Source organism: Symphalangus syndactylus, chromosome 3, assembly GCF_028878055.3.
Source record: "Symphalangus syndactylus isolate Jambi chromosome 3, NHGRI_mSymSyn1-v2.1_pri, whole genome shotgun sequence".
Taxonomy (NCBI): Eukaryota; Metazoa; Chordata; class Mammalia; order Primates; family Hylobatidae; genus Symphalangus; species Symphalangus syndactylus.
The window spans coordinates 151,337,323-151,351,157 of NC_072425.2; the positions used below are offsets into that span (position 1 = coordinate 151,337,323).

The 13,835-nt window shown below is 49.2% G+C and overlaps 1 protein-coding gene across 1 annotated transcript in view; it reads left to right on the forward strand.

Moving 5' to 3' along the window:
- Positions 1 to 1,407: 1,407 nt before the first annotated feature.
- The window catches only part of GLB1L3 (galactosidase beta 1 like 3), a 40,812-nt gene continuing 28,384 nt past the window's right edge, over positions 1,408 to 13,835 (forward strand). Inside the window, 6 exon segments of the mRNA XM_055273841.2 lie at positions 1,408 to 1,737; positions 2,295 to 2,420; positions 2,619 to 2,831; positions 6,309 to 6,377; positions 6,959 to 7,054; positions 8,952 to 9,060. Of these exon segments, the coding sequence (XP_055129816.1) occupies positions 1,715 to 1,737; positions 2,295 to 2,420; positions 2,619 to 2,831; positions 6,309 to 6,377; positions 6,959 to 7,054; positions 8,952 to 9,060 (636 nt within the window). The 5' untranslated portion in view covers positions 1,408 to 1,714.

The window sequence follows — 13,835 nt, forward strand, 5'->3', positions numbered from 1 at the left end:
GTGTAAAAACTGAAATAAAAAATAGTAACAGTTTAAATCTCTTAAGAGCAAAGGAAATATTTAAGTATAAACCTAACAAAACATGCATAGGATCTGATGTTGAAAAAATCACACAACTCTGATGAAAGAAGTGAAAAAAAGAACTATTTAAATAGAGAGACATACCATGTTCGTGGGTTGGAAGATTCAACATACTAAGGATACAATTCTCAATTTGATCCATAGGTTGATTGCAATTCCTCTCGAAATACCAACATGGCTTTTTGTAGAAACAGACAAGTTTATTCTACATTTTATGTGGGAAGGCACAAGCCCTAGAATACTTTAAACTTGACAAAGAAGAATAAAGTGTGTGGCTGTAAAACCAAAATGTACAAAATTATTAACAGTTCATTGCTTACAGTCGAAAAAATGAGGAAAAGTTGGACGACCTAGGAAACTTTCAGGGAGCTAAGGTTTCAGAGAGGAAAGTATCCTTGTAAGGAATGAGACAAGATAAACTCTCTGCCCCACACACATTTTCAGCGAACTACATTCCTGGTTTCAACCTGAGGTCACAGGCTCTGTTCTTTCCAATGCAGGAAGCAAAGACTTCAAAGGGAGAAATCGGAAGATTTCTTTTTTCATTGTAGGGACTTCACATCAGGTTTCCAAAACCGAGTTCGTCACCTTTTCCCTCTACGCAGCCTCTATCCCTTCCCGTGTTTCCCATCTCAATAAACGTCACCGCCAAGTTACTTAGGCCTGAAACATGCGGCCTCCCAGACTCCTCTCTGTGTCACCGACCTCTTGCGCTCAGCTACCCGGAGCTGCCGGCTTTAACCTCACAAGTCTTCCCCGAACCCGTGCCCTCCTCTTGGGCAGCGTTACCACCGTGAGCACCCACCTGAGAGGCGTCTGTTCTCATCCAGCCTCCACCCTGCCGCGGAGTAATCTCCGTAAAACCCGGCTTCGTTTCTGCGGGAAACCGTTGAATAGTCCCCACTGTTTTCTGGAAGGGTCTGGGCAGCTCGGCGTCGCGTCACAGCCCCCACCCCGCCCCTCGGCCTCCCTCCTGCAGGTCCCGCTACCCTGTCACCAAAGCATCCGCCGCGCTCGCACCTGCTGTGAAGCTGCGCTCGGGCCGGTCCGCCGAGGGAACCGCCTTCCCAAGGCCGTGCGCTGCAGTTCTCGCCGGTTTCAACAGGTGGCGGTGTCGGGGAGCCAGACTTCTCCAGGGACGCGCTCCCGCACTTCGTGGCCCTCGGTGGAGCCCTCGTTTTAGGATCTGCGCGTCGTTTCTAGTCGTGCGCGCGGCACGGAGACCGCCTGCTGCGCCCCGCGCTGGGCTGTGTCCGCCCCTCTCCCGCGCGCCGGCCTTTCTGGCCAGCTGGCTGTGGACCCAGGTGAGGAAGGCCCAGGTCGGGGCGTTGCCCCAGGGCCCTCCCGCTTTCCGTCCGAGGGCGGAGAGGCGTCTGCGCCCGGACGGACTGCGGGAACACCCGGAGCGCCAGCGAGCTCGGCCGCCCTCGCGGTAGGGAGCCCGCCGCGCCTCCTTGGGACCCGGACCCGGCGCCCGCGCCTCCGAACGGATTTCTGCCGGCTGCACGCGCAGCGCGCACACCTGAGCCTGCCCCGCGGAACCGGGGCTCGAGTCCCGGCCCGAGCGCGGCGTCTGGGCCAGCGGAGAGGGGCGGAAGCCGTAAGGGACCCTCGGCGCCTCAGCCTCGCCTCGATGAAGTCCTCGCCGCTCCTCAGGTGGGGGATCGCTGCTGCCCGGGCGGCAGCCCAGCCCGCCCTCCCGGGCTACCCACCACCCCAGCGCGCGCCTGGGCGCCTCCAGCCCTCCCCGGGTTCTGCGGCCAGCCAGGCGCCCCAGGCCACGTCATCAAGTCCCCTCTCCCCAGCCTTCCTCTGCAGATCCCCTGGTTATCCCCACCCTGCGGAGGGGCTGTTCACCAGATGCCAGAAAATCAGGGATGGGGATGCAGGCCAGGGGCTCCAGCGTCTGGGCACCGTGTCCTTCCCCAACCTGGTGGTGGAAGGGCGCCCGCCTCCACCTCTCCCCGGACCCACCAGCAGTGCCCAGCCCTGTCTGTGGGGTCTAGAACTGAACGTCTGTCCCCGGCCTTCATCCTGACTGAAGAGGACTGACCGGGCTGTCCTGGCCCTGGGCCCGCCTAGAAGACCTGCCTGTGTCGCGGGCCCCCTCCCTGGCTCTGGCCTCTAAGGCGCCCCCGGCACAGCTTCCCGGCCTTTGCCGCTTGGTGGGGCCAGCACCTTCCCCTTGTCACTGTTATCCTTTCTCCTTTCAGCCCGTGTCTCTCCTGGAAGAGAATGGTGGGCATCTTTTTCTTGCCATTTATCTTACCAGGTTTTGCTCCTCGGTTTAAGCAGGAAGAGAACTTCATGCTTGGAAGAGCGCATCCTTCCCAGCCTAGGTTTGCTTGAGAGCTACATTCTGGGGAGGGAGGGGAGCGATCTCTCCTTTCTTGGAGAAAATAATATCGCGAATATGCACAGAACACGTCCTACTAACAAAAACTTCTTTTTTTCGCTAGGGTTTCGGCCGTCCCTCCGAGCCCTCCCCCGAATCCTGCCACCCTTTCCACTTTCTTTCCCTCGCCCGCCCCCTCCAGGTTTAATTGGTCTCATCTGACCCCCCTGGAGCTGAAGAATCGATCTGTGGGACTTGGAACTGAAAGCACAGGTCGGGGTAAGCCCCACTTCACACTGGAGGGCCACAAGTTCCTGATCTTCGGGGGCTCCATCCACTATTTCCGGGTGCCCAGGGAGTATTGGAGGGACCGCCTGCAGAAGCTGAAGGCCTGTGGCTTCAACACTGTCACCACGTGAGTGCCGGCCCCTCGCCTCCAGGATCTTGTTACCCTACAAGTGCGTCCTGGCCGGGAGCCTGAGCCTCCGATTTTGGGGGCCCGGCGTGGGGACTTACCTTCCGCACAGTCGTTTCCAGCACATGCATTTTATGCTTAAGTGTCCAGCTGTCACTTAGTCTCATGCTGAGTTTGCTTGTGATCAAAGACTTGGATAGGGGTTAGTGGGAGAATCTCAAGGGAGGAGGTTATTTCCTCAGGATTCTGTCTAACGAAGGAGCACCAGGCGCTCTTGGGAGCACTCAGTTTAATGACATAAGCTTAAGGCACACTTACAGATAAATATGTACTTACAGATACATGCATGTTTTTAAAACAAATTTTTTTTTTGAGACAGGGTTTGTTGTTCTGTTTGTTGCTCGGCCTGGAGTGCAGTGGCCCGATCTTAGCTCACAGCAGCTTCTACTTCTCTGGCTCAGGTGATCCTCCTGCCTTAGCCTCCTGAATAGGTGGGGCCACAGGTGCATGCCACCACACCAGGCTAATTTTTTGAATTGTTTGTAGAGATGGAATTTCGCTATGTTGCCTGGGCTGGTCTCAAACTCCTGGACTCAAGCAATTCACCCTTTAAAAGGAAACACCATGGTTGTCCTCATACCTGTATACAACTGACCAGCCACCCTGTATGACCATAGAAAAGCAAAACTGCTCCAGAATCAGAGGCCCCATCCTCCTGAGGGCCTGCCACCAGCATATTGTGGCAAGCTTACCATCACACTCACTGTGAAGGAGATGCTTAGAGGGCTCTGTGCTTTATTGCAGAGCTGGTATTGAAGGGTGAACTTGAAGCTGAGAGGCAGCAAATTGATAACTGGTTCATTTAAAATGGAAAGAATTTAATCAGAAATAATCGTTGAGTTTTACTGAGAGCTGCTACTGCATCTATTGGGGGGACAATATAGTTTTTCTTCACTCTTCTTTTGAATTGCTGAATTACATCGACAATTTTTCTGATAGTCAAGCCGCCATGTGGTACTGGTATAAACTCTGCTTGGCTCTGAGATATGCACACATTACATACACACAGATTGCTAGACTTTACTTGCTAGTGTTTTATTTCAAATGTGTTTATGATTATAAGCAAAACTGATTTAAAATTTTATTTTGTTAGTATTCTGGTCCAGTTTTGAATCAATCTTATAATAAGCTCATAAAGTGTGTAAATCTTCTTACTTATTGGAAATACTTTGCACAAGAATTATCTTTACTCTGAAAGTTTCTTAAGATTCACCTGTAAACTCTGTGACTACTACCTTTTGTGGTTTGTGAGGTGAAGGGTTTTGGGACGATATAGCTCTTTGAATGGTTATTAACTCATGTCCTCTATTTCTTCTTGAATATATCCTGCTTTCCCTCTTTTTTCTTTCGTTTCTTTTTTCTTTTCTTTTTTTTTTTTTTTTTTTTTTTTTTTGAGATGGAGTCTCATTCTGTCGCCCAGGCTGGAGTGCAGTGTTGCAATCTCTGTTCACTGCAACCTCCACCTCCTGGGTTCAAGTGATTCTTCTGCCTCAGCCTCCTGAGTAGCTGGGATTACAGCTCCCGCCACCACACCAGGCTAATTTTTGTGTTTTTAGTAGAGATGGGGTTTCACCATATTGGTCAGGCTGGTCTCGAACTCCTGACCTCAGGTGATCCACCTGCCTCAGCCTCCCAAAGTTCTGGGATTACAGGCGTGAGCCACTGCGTCCAGCCTTCTTTCTTCTTTTGAACCCACTGGGACTTAAGAAATGTTTCCTTTCTTTCCTGTACTCACTTGGAAGTTATATACATCACATTGTATCTTTTGGCTGTTTTTTCTTTTTTCTTAATCTTATCTATTTCTATTTAGTCTTTTCAAATAACTAGCTCGTAGCTTTGTTAATACTCTGTATGTTTTGGATTTGTATTTCACAGTTTCTGAGTTATGTGTAATTTCCTTTTCTCTACTTTATTAAATTTAGTACCTTCTCTTCTCTGTCCTCCTCAGTTTCCTCCTCCTCCTCCTCCTTTTTCCCTGAGTTAATATTTAGCTTCTTTTATTTCCAGTCTTTTGTGTTTTCTAATATATTCATTCAAAGATATGAATGTTTCTCTGAGTGTTGCTTCGGTTATATAGCCCACAAATTTTGCTATATAATGCTTTGAATGTCATTTATTTTGAAATATTTCCTAAGTTTTGATGTTGTTTCCATTAGCTATTTGGGAATATGCTTTCTGTTTTATTTATTTATTTTAAATTTTACTATTTTTAACTGTGATTTTTAAATTTATTTGCATTTATCTTGGGATCATGGACTAAGCGATATAGGTTTTTGGAATTTGTTGAGATTTACTTTGTGACATAGTACGTGCCAATATTTTACAACTGTTTCATGCATTTTAAATTTTGGTTTTTTAAATTTTACATTCTTTTTTCATACTTAGTTCTACAGATGCACTTTTTAAGGGAATGTAAATGCTCCATCTGTTGGCTACTGGATTCTCTCTTTATTTATCAGATGCAGCCTTTTAATTACGCAGTTCAAATCTATATCCTTACAAGTTTTTTTTTTTCTTTTTTTGCTGCTTATTTTCTTTGTTTCTTAGAGGGGTACTTTAAATCTTTTCACTGTGATGGTGACTGACGTATCCATGTCCTCTCTAATTCAGTCAGCTTCTCCTTCACTTACAACAAGCTGCGTTGTTAAGCTCATAGAAGGCCATGATTAGTGCGTCTTCTTGGCGGGTCATACAGTCAGTTCTACAATGTATTGTCAAAAATCTCTGCACTGCACAAAACTGTGTAATAAAAACCACAGGGCTTATAGGAAACATGATGTTAAGGGGCATAACACTCAAACATGTTGCCAGTGGCACAAAAAAAGACAGTTGCCTAGTGAACTATGCCTAGTATACCTAATAAAATTTTTACTCATGGCCCTATGGGGGAGGGTTCTGTGGGGCCCCTTCTTGCTAAGGTCTAAAGGTAGTACCCTTACTAGATTTACTGTGTCTCCACTGTCTTCACAGAAACTCCTCATCTTGCTAAGGTCTAAAGGTATTACCCTTACTAGATTTACTGTGTCTGCACTATCTTCACAGAAACTCCTCCTTTATTCTTATTTTGACAAAGTCATAGCAATAATTTATAAGGCAGATGTAGACTTTTTTTTTGTTCTCTTTTTAAATTTTTTAATGGGTGTTACAATAGGGCAGTGAGTGGAAGAATTTATATATAAATCCCAAGAAATCTAGCATCATAGGATAATTGGCAGCTTGAACCACAATTGGATAATAGAGCAAGGAACTATTAAAGATAGTCATGGTTAGTGTAATAGAGGTTTAATTTCCACTGGAAACTTCAACTTATTTCAAAATAGAGCTGTGCATGGTTTTGGCTTGGATTTGGGGCAGACCTAACAATTTGGAGGAAGAAATAAGAAGATACTCATCATACTTCCCTTTCACCTCTTCTAGCTATGTTCCATGGAACCTGCATGAGCCAGAAAGAGGCAAATTTGACTTCTCTGGGAACCTGGACCTCGAGTACGTGGTGTTGCTGCTTCTGTGACCTGGCCAGGGACAGGGGCAGAGAGGTGGCTACTGGGGATGGATTAGCAGCCAAAGAGAACCAGGGAGGGACCTGGGTCTGGAGCCCTGTTCTAGGACTGTGAGAGGCCCTGCACCCAGGACCCAGACACTCCCCAGCCGTGACCTGTCACCCAGAGGGGCTGGGCCTGCATCCTCTGGGCTCCACCTCTCCATTGCAGCCCAGAGGGGCAGAAGACCCCAGGAGCTGCCCGACTCTGCATGGGGTCCGGCCGCCTGGGCTGGGGCAGGGCGGCCCCTCTAGGCTAGCAAGGCTATTGGGTCAGGTTCGCTGTTAAGACCCCTGTGCCCTGGCTGTTACCCTTCCTCCTCAGGCCCCCAATGGGGCTGTGCAGAGGCTCTGAGGCTGGGGGCAGCTCAGGCCACCAACCTGGTGTGGGAGTCCCCGCTCTTTGGAGGTGGGGCCGAGTCATCCCTTCACCCCACCGGGCAGCTCCTCCACCCTGTGATGTGTGTGGCCCCCACCCGGCCTCATCCTGGGCCGCTGTGGGAGGGGCTGACGATGTGGACCTCCCTAGGGCCTTGGTCCTGATGGCTGCGGAGATCGGGCTGTGGGTGATTCTGCGTCCAGGCCCCTACATCTGCAGTGAGCTGGACCTCGGGGGCTTGCCCAGGTAAGCGGGGCTACAATCCCAGAGTCGTGGTTCTAGCAAAGTATTTGCTTTAAAAAAAGTGAATTTCAGGCCGGGTGCGGTGGCTCACGCCTGTAATCCCAGCACTTTGGGAGGCCGAGACGGGCGGATCACGAGGTCAGGAGATCGAGACCATCCTGGCTAACATGGTGAAACCCTGTCTCTACTAAAAATACAAAAAATTAGCCGGGCGCGGTGGCAGGCGCCTGTAGTCCCAGCTACTTGGGAGGCTGAGGCAGGAGAATGGTGTGAACCCGGGAGGCGGAGCTTGCAGTGAGCCGAGGTCGCGCCACTGCACTCCAGCCTGGGCGACAGAGCGAGACTCCGTCTCAAAAAAAAAAAAAAAAAAGTGAATTTCAATCTAGTAACAAGGAAAGTAACCTTTATTCACGGAGCCGATGGGAGGTGTGCTGCCCCACGCCACGCACCGTGCCTGCATTGTCTCGTGCGAAGCCTGCGGTACTGCGGTGGGCAGCGGGGGGTGGGTGCTGTTGTCATCCCCGATTCACAGATGAGAAGCTCCAGACATTGGTCCTGGGGCCTTGGGCATGCGGTCAAGAGGGTGTGCGCAGGGAGAGGTGGCCACAAGAGGCTCCCACTCTTCTTTCCCAAGCAGAAGGGGCTGTGGCCCCCTCTGTCCTTCTCAAAATGCCCTGGGAAGAAAGGGACCAGAAGCTTTAAGGCCTGCAAGGGAAGGTTCTGATGACTCTGAGCTTGTTTTGAAAACTTCTGATCTTTCACTATTCAGTGAGGGGAAGGCTGCCTTTCCATGCAGTGAGACCACCCTCAGCTCCCGTCCCTTCCCTCTTGCTTTTCTTTGCCTTGTTCTCTCCTCTGTGATTCTGGCCCCCAGCCCAGACTGCTGAACGTCAAGGTGAGACTCAAGACTCCTCTCTGCCACCCCTGTGGTGGGCAGGCTTCCTGGGGAATCTGGGCTTCTGCCTCCAGTGAGCACCTCTCACCTCAGAGTCAGATGAGGCCTTTGCTTTTCTCCAGGGGCAGAGAAAGCCTGAGCTGAGGGGAGTGGAGTTTTCAGGAAGCAGTGACTCCCGGCATAGCTTGGCTGGAGGCCTGCCTGGCACTTCCCCAGTGACCTGGAGGGGGTGGAGTATCATTGGCACATAGGCTCCTGCCCTGAGCCTGAATCCTTAGCTCTTAGTGGAAATGTGACACTGTGCCTAAGGAAATTTTTTCTGTCCCCAAGAATTTTTTTTTTTTTTAAGATGGAGTCATGCTCTTGTCACCCAGGCTGGAGTCCAGTGGCATGATCTCGGCTTGCCACAACCTCCGCCTCCCGGGTTCAAGCGATTCTCCTGCCTCAGCCTTCTGAGTAGCTGGGATTACAGATGCCTGCCACCACACCCAGCTAATTTTTGCACTTTTAGTACAGACGGGAGTTTCGCCATGTTGGCCAGGCTGGTCTTGAACTCCTGACCTCAGGTGATCCGCCCACCTCGGCCTCCCAAAGTGCTGGGATTATAGGCATGAACAACCGCACCCGACCGAAAAATGTTTTCAATAAACTGAAAAAGAATGGAGAGTATTCGACAAAAGGTAGAAGAAAAAGCTTTCTAAGACATGGCTGTAAGAGCCTTGACAGGCCAGCCCCTCAGTCAGACCAAACAGAGCTGAAGGCACTTCCGAAGTTGTGAAGTGCCTTGGAGGTGGAGGCGGGTGTTTCCTTTCAAATCCCACAAGTCTATGAGAATGGTCTGAAAGTCTCACACGGCACAGAGCTTTCCAGGACCCCGGAGTGCTCTGGGACCAGGGGTGTGAGGCAGCTGGGCAGATGTGCGGCGAGCTGGGTCAGCTCTGAGCCGACTCCTCTTTCCCTCTCCCGACCCGTCTCAGACCCTGAGCCCGCCCCTCTCACCCCCAGCTGGCTCCTGCAAGACCCCCAGTTACTGTTGAGGACAACCAACAAGGGCTTCATTGAAGCAGTTGAGAAGTATTTTGACCACCTGATTCCCAGAGTGATTCCTCTCCAGGTAAAGCCAATTATCTCCTGCATCTTTCTTACGTGCACTTTAGGGAAAGAGTTTGTTCTGGCTTGATCACTGAAGAGGCCACACGCAGTCTCCGTGAACAATTGAGTTGACTTTCTTGTAACCTTGAGTTCTGAACCCTTGGCTTAAGGACAGAAGCGTTGACCTGTCCTGTCCTTGTTGTCTGGGTAAGCTTGCCCCAGGGTTTCTGGAAAGACTCGTCACACGAGGCGCGGACTGCGCAAAGGGGCGTCCTGGTTGTCCAGATGAACTGACTATTCCTCGAACTTGCCAGTCTTCCCATTGCTTCTTCCCACTTTTAACACGGCAAAAAGACTCAGAAGGTACAAATGAATTTTTGGCCAGATAAAAATCTCGCCTTCCACCCTGCCTCAAAGCCATTTAGTTGCCCTTTCAGGAGACAACCAATTTTACTAGATTTTATGTCTCTTTTTGGAGATTTTATCAACATAGAAGCAAATTATACACACGCGTCTATGTACACAGAGACACGAACACATAGACACCTACATCCTTTTACATTAAAAAGAATGTATATCCTTTTTAATATAAAAATATATGATTCCTCTCAGGCATTTTTCTTTTGTTACTTGAATATATATATTTGAAACCAGCCACTCTTTTTAGTGCCTGCACAGTGTTCCCTAGTAGGGATATATCACAATTCATTTAACAAGAATTCAGGCTAGGCTTGGTGACTCATGCCTGTAATCTCAGCATTTTGGGAGGCCAAGGCAGGCGGGTCACCTGAGGTCAGGAGTTAGAGATCAGCCTGACCAACATGGGAAACTCCTTCTCTACTAAAAATACAAAAAAATTAGCTGGGCATGGTGGCACATGCCTGTAATCCCAGCTACTCAGCGGGCTGAGAGGAGAATCACTTGAACCTGGGAGGCAAAGGTTACAGTGAGACAAGATCATGCCACTGCACTCCAGCCTGGGCAACAGAGTGAGACTCTGTCTCAAAAAACAAAACAAAAAAACAAAAAACAGGAATTCATATCCTATTCATGGACATTTGGATTTTCCATTTATGTTGTAAAAAAATAACTTGCACCCCCCATTCCATATCTGTGTAAGTCTACTTGCTATTGCCCTGCATTCTAGTTTGATTTATTCCCACAGATGGGAAGAACACAGGTGCCATGCATTGCCTTTTTTTTTTTTTTTTTTTTTTTTTTTTTTTTTAAGACGGAGTCTCACTCTGTTGCCCAGGTTGGAGTGCAGCGGCGTGATCCCCACTCACTGTAAGCTCTGCCTCCTGGGTTCACACCATTCTCCTGCCTCAGCCTCCCAAGTAGCTGGGACTACAGGTGCCCACCACCATGCCCAGCTAATTTTTTGTATTTTTAGTAGAGACGGGGTTTCACCATGTTAGCCAGGATGGTCTCGATCTCCTGACCTCGTGATCCACCCGCCTTGGCCTCCCAAAGTGCTGGGATTACAGGTGTGAGCTACCGTGCCCGGCAGCATTGCCTTTTTTATGGTGTACGCAGACCTCATGCACTTAATAAGAAACGCCTTCATTTTTACCATGGCAACCTAGAGCACACAGTCAGGTCTGTGACAAAAAAAGAACATTGTACTGTGCGGTCTACAAGACAGCATTGTTTGATCATTATATATATATTTTTAATTTAAACAACATAACTCTTCCAAAAGAGAAGATACACATGGTTATTAAGTAAAAATAGTTTAAGGACACATCTCTTGATGTAGCTTGAGATGCGATAAAAATCTAGATTATGGCCTGGCATGGTGGCTCACGGCTGTAATCCCAGCACTTTGGGAGGCCAAAGTGGGAGGACTGCTTGAGCCTAGGAGTAAAAGACCAGCCTGAGCAATATAGTGAGACCACATCTCTACAAAAAATACAAAAATTCAAGAGCGTGGTGCGTACCTGTAGTCCCAACTACTCAGGAAGCTAAGGTGGGAGGATGGCTTGAGCCCAGCTGCAGTGACCTGAGATCGTGCCTCTGAACTCCAGCCTGGGTGACAGAGCAAGACCTTGTCTCAAAAACAAACGAAAAACACCTGGATTTTTAGGTAGTAGTAGGCTGATATCTTACTCTTCTGTTTGGGAGAAAATATGGCAAACATACAGATCTAGGCCTTTGTAACTAATTTGGCATCATGAATTGTGAGTTCTTTTTTTTTTTTTGGAGACAGAGTCTCACTCTGTTGCCCAGGCTGGAGTGCAGTGGCGCGATCTCGGCTCACCGCAACTTCTGCCTCCCGGGTTCAAGCAATTCTGCTGCCTCAGCTTCCTGAATAGCTGGGATTACAGGCACCAACCACCATGCCCGGCTAATTTTTGTATTTTTAGTAGAGACGGGGTTTCACCATGTTGCCCAGGCTGATCTCAAACTCTTGACCTCAGGTGATCCGCCTGCCTCAGCCTCCCAAAGTGCTGGGATTACAGGTGTGAGCCATGGAACCAGCCTGTGAGTTGTTCTTATTAGGATAATTATAAAGAGAAGAATCGAGGGATAACAAAGGAAGAACGTGAGAGAGAGCTTAGGAATGATGTTGCTGCAACACAGCTTTGAGAGACGGGCACTGCTGAGAGGAGGAAAACCCTGTCTTTAGGATTAAACTCTGGCTCTGTTAGGTGGAGTTGAGGTACATCTTTTGTTTGAAGGGCTGAAGCTGTGTGTTTCTGTTTGCATTTCTGCAATCTAGGTGGGACTCAGAGGCAGGAGTGAGCCTTAAAATCAGAAAGACTTTTGGCCAGGCACGGTGGCTCACACCTGTAATCCCAGCACTTTGGGAGGCTGAGGCGGGCGTATCACAAGGTCAGGAGATCGAGACCATCCTGGCTAACACGGTGAAACCCTGTCTCTACTAAAAAATAGAAAAAATTAGCTGGGCGTGGTGGTGGGCCCCTGTAGTCCCAGCTACTTGGGAGGCTGAGGCAGGAGAATGGCGTGAACCCGGGAGGTGGAGCTTGCAGTGAGCCAAAATTGTGCTACTGCACTCCAGCCTGGGCGACAGTCTCAAAAAAAACCCCAGAAAGACTGAATATTTGGATGGAAGTTTTAGCACAAGTACAAATGCCATTCACATTCATATGTATGCAACAAGGAAAGCTAATTTATAGGCATCCCATTGAATTGTGGAAAATCCTAGGAAATTTTTAAGAAGCAAGGAATGATAAGTGTAAATGAAATGTAATGCCCTATACCTTGCACTAATTTATTGATACATCATTAGTATTTTAAGATCCTTTTACTGAATTCGTTATCTTTATTGTTTTAATTATTATGTAAAAATAATTTTTAGAGTGCATTACTGGTTTACTTGGGACTTTTATTCTTATTCTGTTTATTTCATAAGGCCGACTGGGAATTCCTCTGCAATGGGGTTTTTTAGAAGTCTCACCCTTCAGGTTGGAGAGAGCTGATACTGTTCAATAATGAAAATAATTGTTCTCAACTCACTAGCTGAGAATATTTATGTCCATCCAGCGAGCAATTGCTGAGCACCAGGCCCCGTGTGGTCACTGCTGAGTGTACCAGGCACAGTGGAGAGGCCATGAGTCTACTTGGGGGACAGGCGTGGTGCTGCCCTGTGGAGGCAAACAGAATCGCAGTAGGAGCTGTGGGAAGCCAGCATGCCTGGGCAGAGGGTGAGACGGGAAGGAGGCAGAGGGGAACCTGTGAAGGAAAAGCTGACAGTCATGCCTGTTCTCCTTCCTTAGTGCCCTCAGAGCCAGCATTCCTTCGTTGAAGAGAGAGGAATGCACTATAAAGCTGGCCATTTATGCTGTAGGCAGTGGGGATCACGGGCCTGCTGTATGTTGGGACAAAAAGCTTAGACCTTGGCTTTCCAGCACTCAGGCTGCCTTCTTTGTGGCTGGGCTCCAAGGAGAAGGAAACGCACCAGACCGTGGAAGGACCCTGAAAGAGGATACTCTGTGAAAAGGCCTTTGAGTTTAGCATAACTAGGTCCATGTTGATGGTCTGGATGGCAGGATGGACTGGAAGCTTTCCCAAGGCGGTTTGAGGAGTGAGTTAAAAGCGAGAAAGCAGAAGATGTAGGTGTAGATGACTGGTAACTTTTCTAGGAAGTGTGGCTCTTAATGAGAGTGGGAAGAAGGGAACGTTCCTGGGCCTCAGCCCCCATCTCTCTCTGATGCGGAGGGTCCCGAGTAAGTTTCCATGATCACGGAGGTCAGCTTGTTGCAAAGGAAGGTCAAAGGCACAGAGGGGAGAGGGGCTGTGCCCAGAGCCACGTTCCTGGTCGGGCAGTGGAAGGCCGTGGGATATGGATGGGATTGGCGTGGAAGCAGGTGCATTTGTAGGTTTGAGGGCTCAGATTTAAGTAGCTAGTGTGAGAAACAGAGGGAAAACTGTGACAGTTATGTATCTGCAACGCACTGGGGAAGGTGGTTCCCACAGCAGCCAAGTGACCCAGCAGACTCTAACTCCAGCGCTGGAGCAGAGCGTGCAGACCGCAGGGGCCCTGGATCAGAGCCTCCCACACCAGCTGTACAGCCTTTAGCATCAAGCCCAGCGCCTCCCACACCAGGTGTGCTGCCTTTAGCATCAAGCCCAGCGCCTCCCACACCAGGTGTGCAGCCTTTACCATCAAGCCCAGCGCCTCCCACACCAGGTGTGCTGCCTTTACCATCAAGCCCAGCGCCTCCCATACCAGGTGTGCAGCCTTTACCATCAAGCCCAGCGCCTCCCACACCAGGTGTGCTGCCTTTACCATCAAGCCCAGCGCCTCCCATACCAGGTGTGCTGCCTTTAGCA